The sequence below is a fragment of the Macaca thibetana genome, chromosome 8 (genome assembly GCF_024542745.1).
Source record: "Macaca thibetana thibetana isolate TM-01 chromosome 8, ASM2454274v1, whole genome shotgun sequence".
NCBI classification, from domain to species: Eukaryota; Metazoa; Chordata; class Mammalia; order Primates; family Cercopithecidae; genus Macaca; species Macaca thibetana.
The window spans coordinates 44,557,136-44,579,441 of NC_065585.1; the positions used below are offsets into that span (position 1 = coordinate 44,557,136).

The 22,306-nt window shown below is 40.9% G+C and overlaps 1 protein-coding gene across 1 annotated transcript in view; it reads left to right on the forward strand.

Annotated features, from left to right (window-relative positions):
* Nucleotides 1–22,306, forward strand: part of SNX31 (sorting nexin 31) — a 70,794-nt gene that overhangs the window by 36,192 nt on the left and 12,296 nt on the right. The window contains exons 9-11 of the mRNA XM_050800781.1: nt 7,193–7,285; nt 10,800–11,003; nt 18,587–18,700. Coding sequence (XP_050656738.1) covers nt 7,193–7,285; nt 10,800–11,003; nt 18,587–18,700 — 411 coding nt within the window. The remainder of the gene's footprint in view (nt 1–7,192; nt 7,286–10,799; nt 11,004–18,586; nt 18,701–22,306) is intronic.

Sequence of the window (22,306 nt, forward strand, 5' to 3'; positions counted from 1 at the left end):
TTCTATTTTGTTGTGCCCATTAACCAAAATTTTTAATTTTTGAACAGCATTTTCATTTTGCACTGGGTAGACCCTAAAAATTATGTAGTTGGCCCTACCTACTCCTACCCCCAGCCTCTAATAAAGTGAATTTTGAGCTTGGCTTCAGTTCTCTTCTCCTGCCTCGTGTGGTGAAGCTTCTGCCAAGTCGTGGAATGGTCAGCCCGTGCTGCCCCCAACATACACACCCAGGTCACCAGCTGCCCCAGGTGTTCACACTCACCACACCGCCATCTTCAGAGACCTGATCTTTTCCAGGCTTGGCTTCCACAATTCTGGGAAGAAAGCTCAGAAACTTCTTTCAGTGAGTTCCCTGAGAATATCTCACAGTCTATTCTTAGGCAGCAGGCAGGGTGGTGGGTCACAGCCCTGCCCTGCTCCAACCCCTCCCAGACTTTCCGTCTCACTCAGGCTAAACCCCAAATCCCAATGTCCTTGTTCTGTTTCCTCCGCAGCATTTCTACCATCTGCCAATGTAAGTATGTGTGTGTGTTGTGTATATTTGTTTACTCTCTCCCTACTGGAATGATTTCTCCATGAAAGTGGCTATTTATTTGTTCACTGCTGCGTCCCCAGAAACTGGAACTGTTCCTGGCATGATGTCGGCATTAAGCCCTGTGGTGGGCCTGGCATCGTATTAATTAAGTGCATTATGTCATTGGAGCTTCATAACAACTCTGTAAGGCAGTTGGTACCATCCACATTTTCAGGAAGAAAAACATTAGGTTTGCTGACAAAAGATTGAGTAGTGGGTTTGGATTAATAGAAGATGTAGATGAAGAAATTTAACAACACTTATTTGCAGGTGGCTTTTATTTAGCGTGATTCTAAGCTGCTACACTCGATAGCTTTTATAAACTCAGGAGAGAGAGAGAGATGGTGGGTAAGTTCTTATTTTTAATGAGCTTTTCAAGTGGAACGTTAATAAAACCTTCTGTAGTACTTTGTGTATAGAAAAAGGTCAATGGTGGATTTTGATACCCTGGCTTACCAGAGGGCGTAGAAGAGGGAAAGAAACTTAACCCATGCCTCCTTAAGTGACTTTTAGAGATCAAGACCCCAAAAGCTCTTCTAAATTCTAAGAGGGTAAATCAAAATATCACTTATTAGATGTTTAATGTTCACTATTGTATTTTTATGGCTAGAATATAGCTTTGCGTTTATTCCATATTATACATTAATGTATAATTATGTTCTGGTTCAGCCTGGGCACGGGGGCACACACCTGTAATCCCAGCACTTTGAGAGGCTGAAGCAGGTGGATTACTTGAGCTCAGAAGTTCAAGACCAGCCTGGGCACTATGGCAAAATCCCATCTCTACTAAAAATATAAAAGTCAGCCAGGTGTGATGGTGTGTGCCTGTGGTTCCAGCTACTCAGGAGGCTGAGGTAGGAGGATGGCTTGAGCCCAGAAGGCGGAGGTCACTTGAGATGTGATCACACCATTACACTCCAGTCTGGGCAACATACAAAGAACCTGTCTCAAAAAAAAAAAAATCACGTTCAGTGTACTTGTGTTATATGAGTTAGAGCATAATTTTCCACTCTAAATGTTTATTGAGGCCCATCCTTGCTACTGTATCCTTGCTATTATGATACATTATTAGCTGTGTCTGGTTTGATACCACGTCCTTGGTTGAGATTGCATCACATAATTCTAATATTGTTCCTGTGGGAAATGTCATCTTTATGGCATGTCTTTTGCTTCTCATTATGATGAGAGGTCAGAGCTTTGAGCATCATAATGTGACTTTTTAAATTTGTCTTCATTAAAGAGTTATAACCAGAGGGAAACGTATGATGGTACTTCCTCTGCTCAAAGCTAAAAAAGAAGGGGGCTTCATGGGAGGCACACTGAATTGCAATTTAAGAAATGAATTCTGTCCCTTGTTCTGCCACTGGTCCTCTCTCTGGGTGACTCTGGGCCAGCCACTGCATCCTTCTGAACCATGACATCTCCCTGTTGAGAGGAGGTGGAACTAACATCATCTCTAAGTTTTCTGCAAACTTTAATAGACTGTCATTCTAACCTTAGCTTATTGCCTGGCAAAGTCTCCAAAAAATTGTCGTTGATGTCATAATAATCTTTATCATCACTGTTATCATCATCATCGTCATCATCATCATCATCATCATCATTGTTCCCTGAATCTGGGTAGAGGAGCTAAGAAGTCAAAGGTGGGTCCAAGTTCAGTAGGAGAGTCAGGATCATAATCACTACCTCATTTGGGAGGCCTGTCTTGGCTTTCCCCAGAAGAAAATGCCTGCCTTCCTCCAACTTCTCCCAACCAGACTCTGAATGGCAAAGGGCAGAGACTGTCTCATTCCTTCTGTGTCCTGGGTGCCTGGAATATGTGAAAGACTAAGAAGTGGCCAGGCGTGGTGGCTCACACTTGTAATCCCAGCACTTTGAGAGGCCAAGGCAGGTATTTTGAGGTCAGGAGTTCAAGAATAGCCTGGTCAACATGGTGAAACCCCGTCTCTACTGAAAATACAAAAATTAGCTGGGCATGGTGGCGCACGCCTGTAGTCTCAGTTACTCGGGAGGCTGAGGCAGGAGAATCACTTGAACCCAGGAAGCAGAGGTTGCAGTGAGCCAAGAATATGTCACCGTACTCCTGCTTGGGCGACAGCATGAGACTCTGTCAAAAAAGAAAAAAAAAGACTAAGAAGCAGTTATCCTTTAAAAAAGTTAACATGAAAAGCTCTTGAGTTCTGATAAATAATGGAGCCATCATAATTAACTATTAAGGCGCACAGCTTTGATTTTCTAAAGCAGATGTGCCCATTGATAGCCAATGAGTCAACTGAATTCCCACAGCCTGTTTCCTTTCTTCTCCTCCTCTTTTAACCTGAGTTTAAAAATGAGAGATTACATTTAAAACTGTAAGTAGGTATAAATTTTGAAGGCTCAGTCAATTCTGGGCCTGCATTTCAGCAGGGCCATTGCTGGCCTGGACAGTAATACAAATTAGAAAAAGGTACCCCATCCTCCAGGTGGGGCTAGCCCTGTGTCGGGGCCCATGGCTTGGTGAGTGGAGGAGGGCTGACCTTTGGCTTCCTGACTCCCCCATGCCCTGGTGACCTTGTCCAGGCAAATGCGTCCCTCGCCCTTCTTTACCACGCATTAGCCAGAACCAAGTGGCAAGTGCCTGCCTTTGAGAGGCATGTGACCTCCATTTCTCGCTACTGTGCCCTCTGCAGAGGATGCTAGAGCATGTGTGATCGAAGCTCAGGAAGACCATGGCTTATGTGATTTTGCTTGAGTTTTTAATTTTTAAATTTTATTATTTTTTCTTTTTTTCTATCTGCAGCACCTTTAGGATGCTTGATTTTTTTAAGTTCAGTTCTGCATAAACCCCTCTCAGCCAGTGTTCAGGGAACCATGTAACTGAGTAGACTTGTCTAGACTCGACTCTCATTGTCTGGACCTACTCAGAGTGAGGCACCGTATAATATCGCATTTGAGTGATGACTTGTGAACCCATAATCAGGGTCAACTCTTTTCAAAGGTAATGATATAAGGCTGGGCACAGTGGCTCACACCTGTAATCCCAGCACTTTGGGAGGCAGAGGTGGGCAGATCACCTGAGATAAGGAGTTTGAGACAAGCCTGGCCAATGTGGTGAAACCCTGTCTCTACTAAAAATACAAAAATTAGCCAGGTGTGGTGGCACACGCCTGTAGTCCCAGCTCCCAGCTACCGGGAGGCTGGGGCGAGAGTATGGCTTGAGCCCAGGAGGCAGAGATTGCAGTGAGCTGAGATCACATCACTGCACTCCAGCCTGGGCAACAGAGTAAGACTGTCTTAAAAAAAAAAAAAAAAAAAAAAAAAAAAGGGCCAGGTGTGGTGGTTCATGCGTGTAATCCCAGAACTTTGGGAGGCCAAGGCAGGCCAATCATCTGAGGTATCTGAGGTCAGGAGTTCCAGACCAGCCTGACCAACATGGTGAAACTCCATCTGTACTAAAAAGACAAAAAATTAACTGAGCATGGTGGCACACGCCTGTAATCCCAGCTACTTGGGAGGCTGAAACAGGAGAATCACTTGAACTCAGGAGGCAGAGGTTGCAGTGAGCCGAGATTACACCATTGTACTCCAGCCTGGGCAACAGGAGTGAAACTGTCTCAAAAAAAAAAAAAATAATAAAAGGAATGAAACAAAACAGTTACGTTACCTTTGCTATAGGACATCTGCATCTCTGTGTCTGAGGATCCAGTTACTCTGATGGTGAATGACATGTCTTAGGTTAGTACTTACTGCTGTGACTCCTGTTTATCTTTACACAGCCATCCCTTCTTTTCAATATTGTTCCCCTGTGCTAACAGCCTTTACCGGATTCTACCATCAAGTACAATTCAGGAAAGAAGGCAGTGTTTAGTTCTTTACACCCATGCTTTCTCGTATGGTCTGTAGATTTGGTTTGAAGAAGAACTGGCGACAAGGAGAAAGCCTTGGGGTAGGTAGCTACCTACCTGCTAAGAATTCAGTGGCTTGGGCAAGGGTAGAAGGGCCTGCTGTAGTGCCCAGACCTGGGTTTGCTCTAACTCCTGCCACTTACTCGCTGGGTCATCTTGAACATCATAACCTCTCTGAACCTCAATTTACTCATCTGTAAAATGGTGGTATTGTTCCTCCCCACAGAATAGAGTAGGCCCACCTTATCCTTGGTCTGGCTTTCTGTGGTTTCAGTTACCTGTGGTCAAGCATGGTCTGAAAATATTAAGTGGAAAAATTTCAGAAATAAACAATTCATAAGTTTTAAATTGCACGCCATTCTAAGTAGTGTGATGAAATGTCTTCCTGGCCCGGAACATGAATCATCTCTTTGTCCAGTTTACTCATCTTGTCTGCATCATCCACCCATCAGTCACTCAGTAGTGATCTCATTTATCACTGTCCTGGTATCCCAACACTTGTGTTCAAGGCCCCAGTTTTACTTAATAATGGCCCTAAAGTGCAAGAGTAGTGATGCTGGCATATTGTTATACTTGTTCTATTTTCTTATTAGTTATTGTTGTTCATCTCTTACTGTGCCTAATTTATAAATTAAACTCTATCATAGGTGTGTATATGCAGGAGAAAACATAGTATATATAGAGTTAGATATTATCCATGATAGTACCAGTCCATCCTGTCTGGGAGTCTTGGATAGTATCCCCCAAGGATAAGGGGGACCACTGTAGTTGGGAAAAAGTCAATAACAAAATCGATCTAAAGCAAGTTTTCAACAAATATTAGTTATTTTTCTTCTCCTCTCTAAACCCATGTCCTTTTCCCAGCCTAAAGCAATATTTAAGGCATATTCAGCTTTTCATTATTCTCTGAGAGATAAAGCATAACCTGCCAATATCACTGAGGGATGTAACAGATAGGCTTATGTTCAGACTAAGGTGAAAATAAGTGCCTGATAATTGGCAAAGAATTGCTGGGCATTGCCGTATGTAGGACACTGGGCAAGGCACGCTGAGATGACGGGCGGAGTGTCTTCCCTTAGGGGTTGACAGCCTAACTGAGGGACAATGGCCAGTTCTGCTCTGTCATGACAAGTCAGAGCAGCACAGGCCGAGTGTGTGCAGCTGAGGAGGTGGACAGCTGATTCCATGGCTTCCCCGGGGCCAGACTGGCTAAAAGGGGAAGGGAGCTGGGTGCCGAGAGGAGAGGGAAGGAGCACAGGAAAAGGTGCCTAGCTCAGGGAGGGTAGGCTGAGACAATAGGCTTTGTTACTTCCATGTTTCATGTTGCTTCACCACAATCCTGACGGGCTTCCACAGGGGGCTGTTGCCTTCCAGGAGATTTCTGCCTTTGAGCCCAGTGTCGTTCTGCTGAAGTCTACAGTGGATTAGGAAGCAACCGAGAACCCCATTAGGGATTTAGAGTTTGGGAACATTTGCTGGTGGTGGTTACCCTAGGCTGACCAGACAGGACCCAATAATATATTCAACTTTAATTTTTTTAATGTAAAATTAGTTTTTATCTTATAAAAAGTTTGCAAGTGTGGAAGAGTTCAAAAATGAAAGTAGATGTCACCCCAAATCTTAAATCAACCAGACATATAAACTATTAATTAACTCTTTGGGCATATTTATTTCATATACATTTCATGTATTTGCACATCCATTTCCTTGACTCGTAAGTATCCATATGAGGAATTCTTGTTGTTTTACATTTATTTTTTGTTGTTTTATAAAAATTAGGGTCTACTACTAGACTCTTACTTGGTAATATGATATTTTTCATGTACATTACACACATTTCCTATGTTGTTAAATATTCTGTGTAATTTTTAATGATAGCATAGCCTATTATTTAGTTATACCCAAACTCAATTACCTCTTTTGGGGCATTTCATAACAGTACTTACGTCATAGGATGGCGGTAAGGATTGACTTTTGTTCTGAAGCAATTAGAACATTGTCTGACACACTGTAAGCACTATACATGTGTTTGCCACTATCAAGTTGAAAATGTTTCATTGTTATAAACAATAGCAGTAATTGACTTATCGATATATTTTTTTCCAATATCTATGTTTATGATTCAAATATACTTATTATTTGGAATTCCTTTTTGTCAATTGCCAATACATAGCTGTTGTCCATTTTCCTGCTGGTGATGCTTACATTTTTCCTATTGCTTTATATAAATATTAACTGTTTGGTATATATGATGCAATCGTTCTCCTTGGTTTTCCATTTGATTCTTAGTTTTGTTTTTGGTGGTTTTCATGTACAGAAGTTTTATGTTTTCACATAATTATATATGACTATTTCTTCATTATGACATTTTGTTTTTATATCTTAAAAAAGATATTACCTACCTCAAGGTCAGATAAAAATATTTACCTTTTTTTTTTTTTTCTAATTGTTTTATGGTCTTATACATTTAAATCTTTGTCTGGAATTTATTTGATTGGGTGGTGTGGGGAAAGAGCTGATTTTATTTTCTTTTTTGCCAAGTGTTGCCAATTGTCCCCAAGCTATTGAACAATCCTTTCTTACTAATTTAAAAAATAAGGCTTATAACATGCTAAATCCCTAAATATATATCCACTTGGGTTTGTTTTTATATCCCTTCATACAAGAGTATGTTTTTGTCAGATTGATTAATTTCTGCTAAGACTGCTTATTTTACAACTTCTGTTATTTTAAGGCAATACAGGACATTGAAAAAGAGTGGGCCAAACCCACACAGGCGCAGAGGCAGAAATTAGAAGCTTTCCAGAAAGAAGACAATCAAACAAAGGTGAATCAAATATTGCTCCAAGAGAAATCCCTTGGAAGGGAGTTAAAGAAACATATTAGAATTGAACTGTTTCTGTAATTTATAAACCTACCAAGCACTAAAAGTGGGGCTCTTTTTAAAAAAATGTGAATACCTTCATTGATTGTTCTGAGTACGGAATTAGTAAAAGTTTATTGTTTAAAGATTCTAAAAAAATACAGATGGTATATTGTGAGTCCTCTGCTAAGTTAATTAATATAGATCCTCCGCATTATTTTTAGTGACTACAGAGTATTCCATTTTATGGTTATATTATCGTTTGGCTAACCACTTTTCTGTTATTGGAAGTCGGGTTGTTTCCAGCTCTTGCTGCTATAAATCACTTTGGCAGCAAGAGCCATGAGGCCCAGGGCTATGTCTAATTTATACATACTCTGCGTATTCACAGCACCTGGTACAGTTCCTGGCTGAAGTCCCTGAATACTGCGGCCAACATCCTCTTTCTATGCGTATGTGTTCTATTATTGCTTAGGATATATTTCTAAACATTCATTTTTAAAGTTTCCGTAAAGATGTTACCAACTCACATACCTCCTGCCCCTAAGCAGCGAATGTGAGTCTGACAGACAAGATGCATTTTAAGAGAAGAAACGGCCTCTGTTTCGTTGTGTTGTCTTTTTAAAAATTCTTTTGACTTTGCCAGTGTTCACAACTGCAACATTGATTTTTGAATGAAATACAACCAAAATTTAGAGGACTCATTTATACGTAACAGAAAATAATTCTTCAAAGGCTCATTGAGATTTTTATTGATGAACTGCAAAAAAGAAAAAGGAAAGGCACATATTGCCACAATTTAGTATCCCCTGCCACCCGCCAGCCCGGTGTTCTACCTCAGCTTTGTCACAAAAAAAGGAGCTCAGTTTTTCTCTGTGTTTGGAAATTTTGACAAGTGCAGCTTCTATTTTGATAGATAGAATATTGCTGTTACTTTAGATGCAATTACAAACTGTGTACACCACAACCAAGTCTTTGTACGTATCTGCCCTATAAACCTCTTAATTTGGTAAGAATGTTGTTCTTACCATGCTCTGCCAAAATGTGTATTTGTAGTTTTTCCACAAAATAAATTTTATCTTCTATGATAAACATTTGATCTGAATTTACCATACTATTTGTAATAATGCTATTTTTAAAAAGCTTTGCTTTGACTACATAAATTGAATGAAAAAAATTTAATTATTATTGAAATTTACTTTCTCTCAAAGCATCTGCATGTACTGATATGCAACCAACATTATTTGTTTGTGAAGTTCTTCGGCTAATGGAGCAAACACATTAACAACTATATTTTATGTACAAGAAAACTTGGAATTGAAAATGAGTGAAATTAACTTAAAGAAGACTCATTTGATCTAAATCAGAGAAAGGCTGTGGTCCATGGGCCATGTTTTTTGTAAATAAAGTTTTATTGGCACACAGTTACAATCATTCATTCATGTATTGTCTAAGGTTGCTTTTGTGTTGCAGTGGCAGAGGTAAGTAGTTGCAACAGGGACCATATGTCTGTATAGCTGAAAATATTTACTAGATGGTTCTTTACATAAAAGTTTACCAATACCTGATCAAAATGAAAATAAATTAATATAAACATATTTTCTGCAGCTGTGTATGTCAAATTGTCTTTTTTAGATACAATCTTAACTAATTTTCAAGTAGATAATCCTTGTAGCTTTCTGTCTTCTGGTGTTCATATAGTTAGTAATATCACAACACCTGTTTATCGAATGTCAAATGCCAACAGGTATTTTATATAAGTTACTTACTGATCACCAACTTTTTTGCAAAATAGAGCTTCACTTTTCAAACACTTTCATTTCTTTTAGTTCATTGCAGCCAAGAGATTATTACAATTTTAAAGAAGTGTTATCAAACAATAAGATAAACAATTATAGATTTATACCATATCAGTTAGAAAGTGTCGTAGCAAAAGCATGACACTACTCTCTGTCTGCTCTGTGGCAAGATGACTCAGCTCCTGTCCCCAGTCACTGCACAAGTACCATGTACTCACAGCCTGTCCTTTCCGAAGTTTCTCACTGACCCAACCAAAGGCCAGCACCTTACTGCATCTCCCTAGCTGAAGCCTGGACAGTGGCACAATGAGCTGGCACATGTGGCTGGATGGGACAGTGGCTTTGAATACTCCTGCCGGCATGAGATCAGGAGTCAGCTGTCCCTTACTGCTTCTGTCTCGGCCTGTTTCACTGTATCAGAGAATGCCACTGGAGTCTTTGTAAAGGAAGTGTGAGTTACCTTGCTTCAGGAAAGGATCACAAGTTGTCACTGGGTAGTGTTCTTTCTGATTTAGCCATGTGCTAAAGTGGGAACTGTTCTCTGCATGCACATCTCACATACCACTAGGCCAGGCCCATGGCGGAAGCTGGAAGAACAGAGTGGAAGTCACCAAACCCATACCAGCTTATTTAAATGCAATCATTAATAAAATGAAAAGCCCTGGACAGATGTTAATGAGACAGGATGCCTTGATCAGTGGTGTGACTGCAACTGTCCTCAGTTCTTATGTCACTTCAGAAACAGAGGGAAAAGTTAAATTTTAAAAGTCACATAAAAGTGTTCCTTTGGCAACTGGGGACTCTCTGGAATTCTATTTAGAAAGCAGACCAGCTCGTGCCCTCATTGCCATTTCTAAAATCTCTTTCTCTGGCAATTAATAACATCATCATATAAAGCAGCCTGTAGAAATGAACTACTTTTCTTCCTACATAGATCTCAGCTTAACTTTTTAAAAGCCAATATTTTAGGCCAGGCACAGTGGCTCACGTCTGTAATCCCAGCACTTTGGGATCCGAAGCAGGCGGATCACGCCGAGATCAGGAGGTCGAGACCATCCTGGCCAACATGGTGAAACCCTGTCTCCGCTAAAAATACAAAAATTAGCCGGGCACAGTGGCACTTGCCTGTAATCCCAGCTACTTGGGAGGCTGAGGCAGGAGAAATGTGTGAACCAGGGAGTCGGAGGTCGCAGTGAGCTGAGATCGCACCGCAGCACTCCAGCCTGGGTGATAGAGTGAGACTTCGTTTTTTTGTTTTTTGTTTTTTTTTAAAGCCAACGTACACTTTTTTGTTTACTTGCTATTATAATCTGCTGAGACAGAATCATATCTGTTCATCCATTTTATGGACTCTTTTCTTCATTCTTCATTTACTAATGGAATATTTTCATTTCCACTGTGTACCAAGCACCATAACAGGGGCAGGGACACAATGGTGAAAGAGGCAGGAATGGTCCCTTCCCTGGAAGGACACTCCAGGAATTTCCCCCAGGCTTCTGGTGAGCACCAGGGCATTATCTCCATTTGTATGACCAAGAAGAAAAGGTGCTTTCACTGTGACTTAGTTCCGTGTATTCTCCTAGAATGGCAGTAGCTTCTGACATGAGGTTTTCATCTGTTTCAAGTGGTCTTTTGCTTCTTCTTGCTTCTCCTCCTGCCCATCACCCTCTTTGGAGCAGTTTTTGGAGCTGGCCCGGGAGGTACAGCACTATGGATACCTGCAGCTGGATCCTTGTACCTGTGACTACCCAGAACCAGGCTCTGGAGCTGTTCTTTCTGTCGGCAATAACGAGATCAGCTGCTGCATCACCCTGCCTGACAGCCAGACCCAGGATGTCATTTTCCAGATGAGCAGGGTGAAGTGCTGGCAGGTCACTTTCCTTGTGAGTATCTTGGCACCTTGCTTTGCCCATGACTTAAAAATCCTAGTACACTTGATGACAACGTTGACACTAGGGAGACAGGTTTACCATTTGAATCTGTACCTTGAGTGGAGTGACATCTAAGCCACATTAAATATCACCTAGTGGTAAAACCTATCTGTAGTCTGATGCAGGTTCCCCACCCAGGGAATCAGAAACATCGATCTTTCCACCTTCCAACAGCAGGCCTCCCTACTGCTTGAAGGGTGGCTGTAGTAATAACAGCAGATGGCAATAACAGCTATCATTTATTGAGCACTTACTACGGGCTCGGTGCTGACAAGGTCTCTACCCTTCAAGACTGGCACCGACTGGCAGAGTTTTTCTTACAACACCTTGGCATCATGCTTGCATTGCCAGCTCCTTGCAAGAGAAACCCTTATCAGATTTATTGAGTGCCCACTTTTTACCAGGGACTGTGCTGCACTGTCTCATCTATTATGTAATTCAGCCCGTAAGACCCCAGTGAGCTAAGTGGTGTTATCCTCTTTACACAGGAAGCTGAGGTTAACTAATAGAGGACAAAAGTTATCAGAGCATGACACCCACTTGTTAAATCCATGGAATCCCTGGGAATTTTTCAGCTGGGCTCATACTTGACCTCTCTGTGGCATTCGATACTGTCAACCATTTCTTCCTTCTCAAAAATCTCCTTTCTCCACTACTTTTGTGGGCCACTTCTCCCTCTGAGCATTCCTGAAATGCTGGTGTTTCTGGCATTGCATTCTAGCATAATTCCTCTACATATTCTATGAAACCAATCGCCCAGATCCTTCTCAAAGGCCCAGTTTTTCCTACCTCCGGATGCCTTCAACCAGGTGTCTCACAGACATCTCAAACTCAGCCTTTACCCAAAGCAGACGTGTCCTTTCCTCCTTATGCCTTTCATGGGGTTCTTCTGCCTGTGTTCCCTATCTTGGTCAAGGGAATTTCCACTACCACACCCTAACTGCCAAACCAGAAATCTTGAAATTATCTCTGACTTTTCTCTCTCTCTGACCCTACACATTTAAGTGCTAATGGAGGCCTATCCATTCTATACTTTGCTGTCCCTCAAAAGTCTCCCTTACCAGCCTGGGCAACATGGCAAAATCCCATCTCTACAAACTAATACAAAAATAAGCCAGGCATGGTGGTGTGCACCTGTGGTCCCAGCTACTGGGGAGGCTGAGGTGGGAGAATCCATTGAGCACGGGAGGTAGAGGCTGCAGTGAGCTGAGATTATGCCACTGCACTCCAACCTGGGCAACAGTAAAACCCTGTCTCAAAAAAATAAAAATAAAAAAATAAAAAGACAAAAAAAAATTTCCCTCTATCTCCGCACTCACAGCTTGGTCTCAACATGCCCTGTGTGGATGGATTGAACAGTTTCCTAACCCTTCTCCCTATACCACTCTTTCCTCCTGGAGGTCAGAGAAAATATTTTGTATGATCTTAGCCCTTTGAAACATATAGAAACATGTGTTGTGGCCCCAGCTCTGATCTATCTTGGTAAATGTTTCACATGTATCTTAAAAGAATGTGCCTTCCATTTTGGGTAGAACATTCTATAAATATCAATTGCCTTAGAGATTGGCTCGTTTTTGCTCTGCATAACTTGTTGGAAGTCCATCCAGTTGCTGACTGTATCAGTAGTTTGTCTCTTTTTCTTGTTGAGCAGCAGTCCATGGTCTGGTTGTTCCAAAGTTTGCTTCACCATTTACTCATTGAAGAACCTCTGGTTGTTTCTAGTTTTTAGCTATTATGAATAGAGCTGCTATAAACCTTCACATACAGGTGTGTGTTTGACCATGAGTCTTCATTTTCCTGGAATAAATGCCCAGGAGTACAATTGCTGGGTCATATAGTAATTGCATGTTTACTTTTTAAAGAAACTGCCAAACTGTTTTTGAGAGTGGCTATATCATTTTACATTCCCACCAGGAATGTGCAAGTGAGCCAGTTTTCTGCATTCTCACCAGCATTTGGTGTTGTCACTATTTTTTTTTATTGTAGTCATTCTAATATATGTGTAAAGGTATTTCATTGTGACTTAAGTTTGCATTTCCCAATGGGTTACGATGCTGAATATCTTCATGTGTTTATCTGCCATCTGTATATCTTCTTTGGTAAAATGTCTTCTCATATATTTTACCCATTTTTGAATTGGATTGTTTGGCTTTTTCTGTTGAGTTTTGAGAGTTATTTATGGATTCTAGATATGTGTTCTTTGTTGGCCATCTGGTTTCCAAATATTTTCTCTTACTCTATAGTTTCGGGGTTTTTTGTTTGTTTGTTTGTTTGTTTGTTTTTGTTTTGAGACAGAGTCTCACTCTGTCACCCAGGCTGGAGTGCAGTGGTGCAATCTCAGCTCACTGCAGCCTCTGCCTCCCAGGTTCAAGGGATTCTCCTGCCTCAGCCTCCCGAGTAGCTGGGAATACAGGCATGCGCCACCAGGCCCGGCTAATATTTTGTATTTTTAGTAGAGCTGGGGTTTCACCATGTTGTCTTGGCTGGTCTCAAACTCCTGACCTCAAACAATCTGCTCATCTCGGCCTCCCAAAGTTCTGGGATTACAGGTGTGAGCCACCACACCTGGCCCACTCTATAGTTTTTCATCCTCTTAAACAAGGTCTTTTGCAGAGCAAAAATTTTTAATTTTGATTAAATCTGATTCATGAGTTTTCCTTCTTTGGATTGTGCTTTTACTGTCAAGTCCAAGAACTCTTTGATAAATCCTGTTATAGATGCTGAAGTTTTTCTATTTTTTTTCCTTAAAGTTTTACAGTTAGGGGTTTTACATGTAAGTTCATAATCTATTTTTAGTTAATTTTTGTATGGAGGATGAGACTTAGGATAAGGTTATCAGACCAGGCGCAGTGGCTCATGCCTATAATTCCAGTGCTTTGGAGGGCCAAGGCGGGCAGATTGCTTGAGGTCAGGAGTCTGAGAGCAGCCTGGCCAATATGGAGAAACCCTGTCTCTACTAAAACTACAAAAATGAGTGGGCTGTGGTGGTGTACACCTGTAATCCCAGCTACTTGGGAGGCTGAGGTAGGAGAATCCCTTGAGTCCGGGAGGGGGAGGTTGCAGTGAGCTGAGATTACGCCACTGCCCTCCAATCTGGGAGACAGAGCAAGACCCTGTCTCAAAGTAAAATAAAATAAAATAAAAATAAGATGGTTATTCCCCCATCCCCAACCTTTTGTTTGTTTGTTTGCTTGCTTCTGGAGATCCAGTTGCTCCAGTACCATTTGTTGAAATGACTGTCTGTCCTCAATTGAGTTATTTTCACACCTTTGTCAAAAATCAGTCGGGCATGTTTGTATGGGTCTGTTTCTAGGTTCTCTGTTCTGTTTGGCTGATCTATGTGTGTATTCCCCCACCAATATCACACATGTCTTTCTTTGTAACAGCTTTATTGAGATATAATTCACATACCATACAATTCACCCATATAAAGTATACGATTCAATGGTATGGTATTTAGTATATTCACAGAGTTGTGCAGCCATCACCACAATCAATTTTAGAACACTTTATCACCTGAAAAAGAAGCCCCATACCCTTTAGTTGTCACCTTCCTGTCCCCCCAGCCCTAAAAAACCACTAATCTACTTTCTGTCTCTATAGAACAGATTTGCCTATTCTGGATATTTTATATTAATGGAATCATATGACATGTGATGCTTGTGACTAGCTTTTTACTTAGCATGTTTCCCGGTTCATTCTTGTAGCATGTATCATCAGTACTTTATTATTTTTTATGGCCAAATAATAGTCCACTTTATGGTTATAGCATATTCTACCCATTCGTCCATTGATAGACTTTTGGGTTGCTTCTATATTTTGGCTGTTATGGTTTATGCTGCTATGAACATTTGTGCACAAGCTTTTGTGTAGACGTATGTTTTTATGTCTCTTGGGTATATACCTAGGAGTAGAATTATCATTGGGTCAAATGATATTCTGTGTTTAACTTTTTGAGGAACTGCCAGCCTACTTTCCAAAGTGGCTGCACCATTTTATATCCCCACTAGCAGTAGAGGGTTTTGATTTCTCCCCATCCTTGCCAGTACTTGTTATCAATTTTTTATTATAGCCAACCTAGTAGATAGATGTGACATGGTATCCCATTGTGATTTTATTTATCTTAGTATTTTTTCTCTCTCTGCTTTATTTGGGGTTGTTTCTATTGCTATAGCTTTAAGATTATTGCTATTTTCTGCTGTAATGTCTAACATTGCTATTTATCCCATCCAGTGCATTTATACTTCTAGTGTTGTATTTTTCATCTCTAGAAGTTCTGTTTAGGTCTTTTTTACATCTTTCATTTCTCTCCTTATCATACTTCTATTTTTCTCCAAATTCCTGAGTGTATGGAACATACTTTAAATAGCAGTTTCAATATTTTTGCTACTATTTCCATCATCTCTGTCATTTCCGGATCTACTTCTACTGATCGATACTTTTTTCTTTTTTCTTTTTGTTTGTTTTTATCACCTGACACTGAGTATGCACCATTGATTGATTTTTCTACTGTTTGCAGATCATATCTTCCTCCTCCTATGCATGCCAGGTAATTTTTTGTGGTATGCTAAACATTGTGAATTTTACATTGTTGAATGTCGCATTTTACTGAATTCCTTTAAAGAATATTAGATGTTATTCTGGCGTGCAGTTAAATTACTTAGGATTGGTTTTACTTTTTTTTTTTTTTTTTTTTAAAGAGATAGGGTCTCACTCTCTTACCCAGGCTGGAGTGCAGTGGCACAATTATGGCTTACTGCAGCCTTAACCCCGTGGGCTCAAGAGATCCTCCTGCCTCAGCCTCCCAAGTAGCTGGGACTACAAGCATGTGCCTATGCCCCGCTAATTTTCATTTTTTGCAGAAACAGGGTCTTGCTATGTTTCCCACGCTGATCTTGAACTCCTGGCCTCAAGCAGTCATCTACTTCACCTTCCCAAAGTGCTGGGATTACAGGCATGAGCCCCCATGCCTGGCCAGTTTTACTTTTTTGATGCTTGCTTTTAAACTTTGTTTTCTTTTTTTATTTTTTATTTATTTATTTTTTGAGATGGAGTCTCGCTCTTGTCGCTCAGGCTGGAGTGCAGTGGTGCGATCTCTGCTCACTGCAAGCTCTGCCTCCCGGATTCAGGCCATTGTCCTGCCTCAGCCTCCAGAGTAGCTGGGACTACAGATGCCCACCTGCCTTAATGAAGTTGCAGAGCAGTCTTTAGGGCTAATTTAGCCCTTTATGCCTTAGCTACCATTCTTAAGACTCTACCTGACATCTTGTCTATTGTCTCTCTGCTCTGGCTGATGGGAACATGAACTCTTTCCATCCTTGTTTGTGAGCTCCTGCAATTTCCAACCTACTGCTTTCCAGATGTTCTTTCCCCAGCCTCGTGTAGGTTTACTCTATACACACACAGATCATTATTCAGCCAAAGATCTGTCAAAACCTCTCTAGAGCTCTCGCTGTGTTTAAAGCCCTAGTCTTTGGTATTCTGCACCACAAATTCCAATCTCAACTTCTTGAAACTTTTACCCTTTCTCCTCCACCCACTGAGACCCCTGGGCTCTGTTTGGGTTCCCTGTCTTTGTGTTATATCCTGGAAACCCCTTCAGGTAGTAAGCTGGGATACTTATGGGCTCACTTCATTTGGATTTCCTTCTCTCTGGGTTAACGGTGCTGCATTATCTGTTGTTCAGTGTCTGAAAACAGCTGTTTTCCAATTCATGTTTTTGTTGTTGTTGTTGTTGTTGTTGTTGTTGTTTTGGAGATGGAGTCTTACTCTGTTGCCCAGGCTGGAGTGCAGTGGTACAATCTCAGCTCACTGCAACCTTCACCTCCCAGGATCAAGCGATTATCCTGCCTCAGCCTCCTGAGTAGCTGGGATTACAGGCACCAGCCACCACACCCAGCTAATTTTTGGTGTGTTTTTAGTAGAGATGGGGTGTCACCATGTTGGCCAGGCTGGTCTCAAACTCCTGACCTCAAGTGATCTGCCTGCCTCAGCCTCCCAAATTGTTGGAATTACAGGCATGAACCGCTGCACCCAGCCTCCAATTCATGTTTTAACTGATGCTGCCAGACCAATATTTCTAAAATATAAATATAATTCCTGTTTTTGGAGACAAGGTCTTGCTATGGTGCCCAGGCTGGTTTTGAACTCCTGGCTCAAGAGATTCTCTTGCCTCAGCCTCCCAAAGTGCTGGGATTACAGGCATGAGCTACCATACCTGGCTAAAACCTCTTAAGGAAAAGCTGTCGCCCTTGGGATAATGTCTGTTGCCCCCTGGGGGAAAAATATCTTTTTTCTTTCCCTATTTCTTTTTTCTGTACTGCATATGATCTGCAGGAAGGGATTCTTAGCTTATAAAACCTGTAAGAGTTAAGGCTCTTTGGTGGCAAGCAATAGAAACCAACACATTGGACTCTAGTGGAAAACGGGATGTGTTGGAAGGATATGGAGTAACCTACAGATTCAAAGGAAAAACTGATGCAGAGGTTTTAGAAAGTTAAGAACCAAAGGAGCTCAAGCTTTCTAAGAAATAGGAACTCTATCAGCACCTACGATTTGGGTCTCTCTGACTGAAATAACATGAGAAGCAGAGAGAATTACTTGTCCAGTTGGCCTGAAATTGGGTCATATGCCGCCCTCTGACTTTTCATTCCCTGACAGTCCTACATAGATAGCCAACAGTGGAAGAGGGATGGTTTTCCCAAGGGTATTTGAGACTCCATTACTAGGAAAAAGAATGATGGATGTAGCAAAGCAAAAATCACAGATGTTGCCTACCAGGCTTTCAGGATCTAGTCCTAAGCCTCTTCTCATATCACCCTCCATGCCTTGGAGCCTGTGCTGCAGCGACACGCATGGTCCCTTTCAGTGTCTCCAATATGCCTCAGGACATTTGCACTCACTATAGTATTTCCTCTTTCAAAAATCACTTCTCACCTCCCCTACACACCACCAAAATAAAACCACCACAACAAACTTGGGTAGTTTCTACCTCTGCTCAGATGGCCCTTCCAGGGAGCCTTCCTTTGCCCTCCTAGCCTGGGTTAGGTGCCCCTCCTATTTACTTCCATAGACCTGTGTTTCCTTCCTAACACTTAACTATTAACATATCAAACTGTGGTGATTTACTTTCATGGCTCCTCCATAGACTGATACCTTCTTGGAAATAGGGACAGTCTCCCTCATTTTGATATTTTGCCCAACACATTAATGAGCTTTTCTTTTTTTTTTTTTTCACCCAGGCTGGAATGCAATGGCGTGATCTTGGCTCACTGCAAACTCCGCCTCCCTAGTTCAAGTGATTCTCCTGCCTCAGCCTCCCGAGTAGCTGGGATTACAGGCACCTGCCACCATGCCTGGCCAATTTTTGTATTTTTAGTAGAGATGGGGTTTCACCATGTTGGCCAGGCTGGTCTCGAACTCCTGACCTCAGGCAATCTGCCTGCCTCAGCTGGGATTACAGGTGTTAGCCACTACATCTGACCAATTAATGGGTATTTAAATTTACATTGAATATAAAATATTTTCCTTTGTAGGGAACTCTGCTGGATATGGATGGGCCCCAGAGAACTTTCAACCAGAACTTAGAGCTCAGATTTCAATACAGTGAGGATAGTTGCTGGCAGTGGTTTGTTATTTACACCAAACAGGTGAGTTCTCAGGGCAGACCTTGAACACCCTCTGTGCTGAAATGCTGTCTTGCTTGCTGGGGTGGACGAAGCACATGACCCTAACCCAACTAGAGCAGGACACTAGAGTATTCTATGTACTCTCGTTTGGACTGTAATACCTTTTATTTTGTTTTAGGTTTTGTTTTATTTTACTAGTCACCATGGCCTTTGTGTCAGTTAGAAATGAATTTAGTTACCAAGTAATAGAAGATTCAACCAACAGTGGCTTAGAGCAGGAGTCCATAGACTTTTTCTTAAAGGACCAGATAGTAAATATTTTAGGATTTGAGATCCATACAGTCTCTGTTGCAACTGCTCAACTCTGTTAAAAGCAGCCATAGACAGTAGATAAACAAGTGGGTCTGGTTATGTTCCAATAAAACTTTATTTATAGAAACAGATAGTGATCTGGCCTTGTTTGCCAACTCCTGACTTAGGCAATATAGATTTTTATGATCTCAGTTAATAAGAATACTGAAGGTAGATGATATTATTCTTTTGAGCTTTTCCAAGCAGATAAAAAGCCACCGGTTGAGTAGCCCTTATCCCAAATGCTTAGGACCAGAATTGTTTCCAACTGCAGATTTTTTTTTTTATCTTGAAATATTTGCATATACATTCATGTAGTACATAACATTTTGGTCAATGACAGTGTGTATATATGGCAGTGGTCCCATAGATTATAATATAGTATTTTTACTGTACCTTTTTTATGTTTTTTTTTAATGTTTCACCTTTTTCCTGCAGTACCTTTTCAATGTTTAAGTGATACACATACTTATCACTGTGTTACAATTGCCTCAGTATTTATTCAGTACAGTAGCACGCTGCACAGGTTTATAGCCTAGGGAGGCTCTATCATCTAGCTTAGGTATATAATAGCAGGCTCTACGATCTAGGTTTATGTAACTACACTCTATGTTGTTTGCACAATGACAAACTTGCCTAATGATGCATTTCTCAGAACTTACCCCCATCATCATTAAGTGATGTATAACTGTATAGAATGAGATATCTTGAGGATGGGACCCAAGTTTAAACATGATTCAATTATATTTCATATACACCTTAAACACACAGCCTGAAGGTAATTTTATATGATATTTTAAATAAATTTGTGCATGGAACAAAGTTTGTGGACATTGAACCATCAGAAAGCAAAGGCGTCACTACCTCAGCCACCCATGTGGACCATCTGTGGTTGTTGGGCATCACCATCATTCCCGACTCTGAATTTATATGCTACTGATAAGCAATCCATTTCTTATACTTATTCCCATGTGAATAATCGACAGTAGAAAATATGACATACATTAATACAGTGAAGAATTATGTGTTCAGGGTAGCTAATCAGCACAATAGCACCACCAGAATACCTGTATCAGCTGTGAAACCTGTGAAACAACAGTAACAGAATCTGTGCTGTACACCTGGATTTTGACTGTTACTAGTCACAGGAGGTCAGGTATGGAATTTCCCACTTGTGGCATCATGTAAGTGGCATAAAAAGTTTCACATTTTGGACTTTTGGATTAGGGATGCTCAACCCATATCTCTCTTATCTGGAAAGCAAAAGTTTTACCCCAGAAACCTCCAGTAGACTTCCTGTTGTGTTTCAATGGCCAGAACTGGATCCTATGACCACTCCTAGCTGCAAGGGAGTCTGGGAACCAAACATCTAGCAAAGAGAAACAGGCTTTATGATTGGCTTAGAGTAAGCATGAACCATTGCCAGGGGCTGAGCATGTTATTGTCCCAAACAAAATCAGGATCTCTTAGGAAAGAAGGGGCAATGGCTGTTGGGTAGCCAACTATCCACGTCTACCATAGGTTTTTAACTAAAATTGGAGTAGAAATGCTAAAAAAGAGAACATCTAAACACCAAATCCAATTGAAAAGTCCTTTTTACTAAATTAAGTCATTTCAAATCGGAACCAAAATTGTAGATGTTCTGAAATGGAATCAAAATAGTAAAGTACTCTTTGCATCAATGTCATATTCAACCTGAGTCTCTGGTGATCAGGCTAAGTTCCATGGAACATTCTGGTTCAGAAACCCTTTCGACTCTTTACTTCTAGTATAGTTGAGTCATTATATCAAAGTCCTCTGAAAACATGAAGTACTAAACCGAAATTCTAGGTTAAAGCAGTGGGTCCTTAGGTTCACCTTAAATATGAAACATCTTTGGGGAAATGGTAGACTGGTTTGCTGAGGCAAGATTGTCAGTCACTTGGAGAGACACAGAGAGATTTGGGTAGTAAAACTACCTCCCAACCTCAGAATGCTAAGTGTGGTTAAATTTTACTATGATTTTTAAATCTAGTCAGTAGCAAATGAGTTTAAACCACCATAAAGAGGTGCAATAAACATTCTTTCAAAGGATTCCTAGTAAGGTCTTATTTCCCCTGGAGTGTGAGTTTTATTGATGTACACCCAAGGGCTACTTTTTAAGAAGTTATAATTTTTATGGATATATAATAGTTGTACTTACTCAAGGGCTAGTTTTGCAAAATTGGAAATGTGACTTGTGTGCTTTGCAAATACAAATGAGGGCTTGGGCCCAAATCTTTTTGAGACCTTTTAAATGAAATCTGAATCCTTGGCCAGAAGCGGTGGTTCATCCTGTAATCCCAGCACTTTGGGAGGCCAAGGCGGGCAGATTGCTTGAGGTCAGGAGCTCGAGACCAGCCTGGTCAATATGGTGAAACACCATCTCTACTAAAAGAACAAAAATTATCCGGGCATGGTGGCAGGCACCTGTAATCCCAGCTACTCGGGAGGTTAAGGCAGGAGAATCCCATGAACCTGGGAGGCGAAGGTTGCAGTGAGCCAAGATTACACCACTGTGCACCAGCCTGTCCAGCCTGGGTGACAGAGCAAGACTGAGTCTCAAAAAAAAAAAAAAAAAACAAAAACAAAAACCAAAAACCACAACAACTCAATCCTATTACTTTGTCTTTTTAAAATTTTTTATTCATTTTCAATCTTTTCATATTTAACAAACCTGACGGTTTATAGCAGAGTCCTGGCCTACGTACTTGTGTACATTGTATAGGAATATGGAATTGGTCTGACACTATTAAACATCCTACCTAGGTGCATTTGCTCAGGGTTTTGTTGTTTATTTTATTATCTGGTTTTGCATAGGTTACATATATGAACATATAAACAGGGCTAGTTATTAGCAAAACTAGGAAGTCAAAATGTTTGCACAAATGCCACATCTGTTAATTCTTTTAAAAATTGATGTCAGTCCTTTCTTCTTCTTCCCTCTTTTCCCCTTTTAAATAAAATTAATTCCTATCATGCTCTACACCCTTGCAAGACACTGAGAGCTGTATGTAGCCCATTTTCCCTCTAATTCTGCTTTCCGTGTTGTCCCCTCTAAGAACTTTCTACTTGGCTACCACCCCAGACTGTGCTTTCTCTCACTGTCTCCTCCCTTCTCCTTTCCATCCTCCCCTCCAACACAGTGACCATCCCTGAACACAACACTGTGCTAAGGTCTTATAGCCTCAACATTCATTGACAGTTTTCCCAAACCTTAGTAGGGCCAACGGAGAAAACAGCAAGCCAAGAATCAAG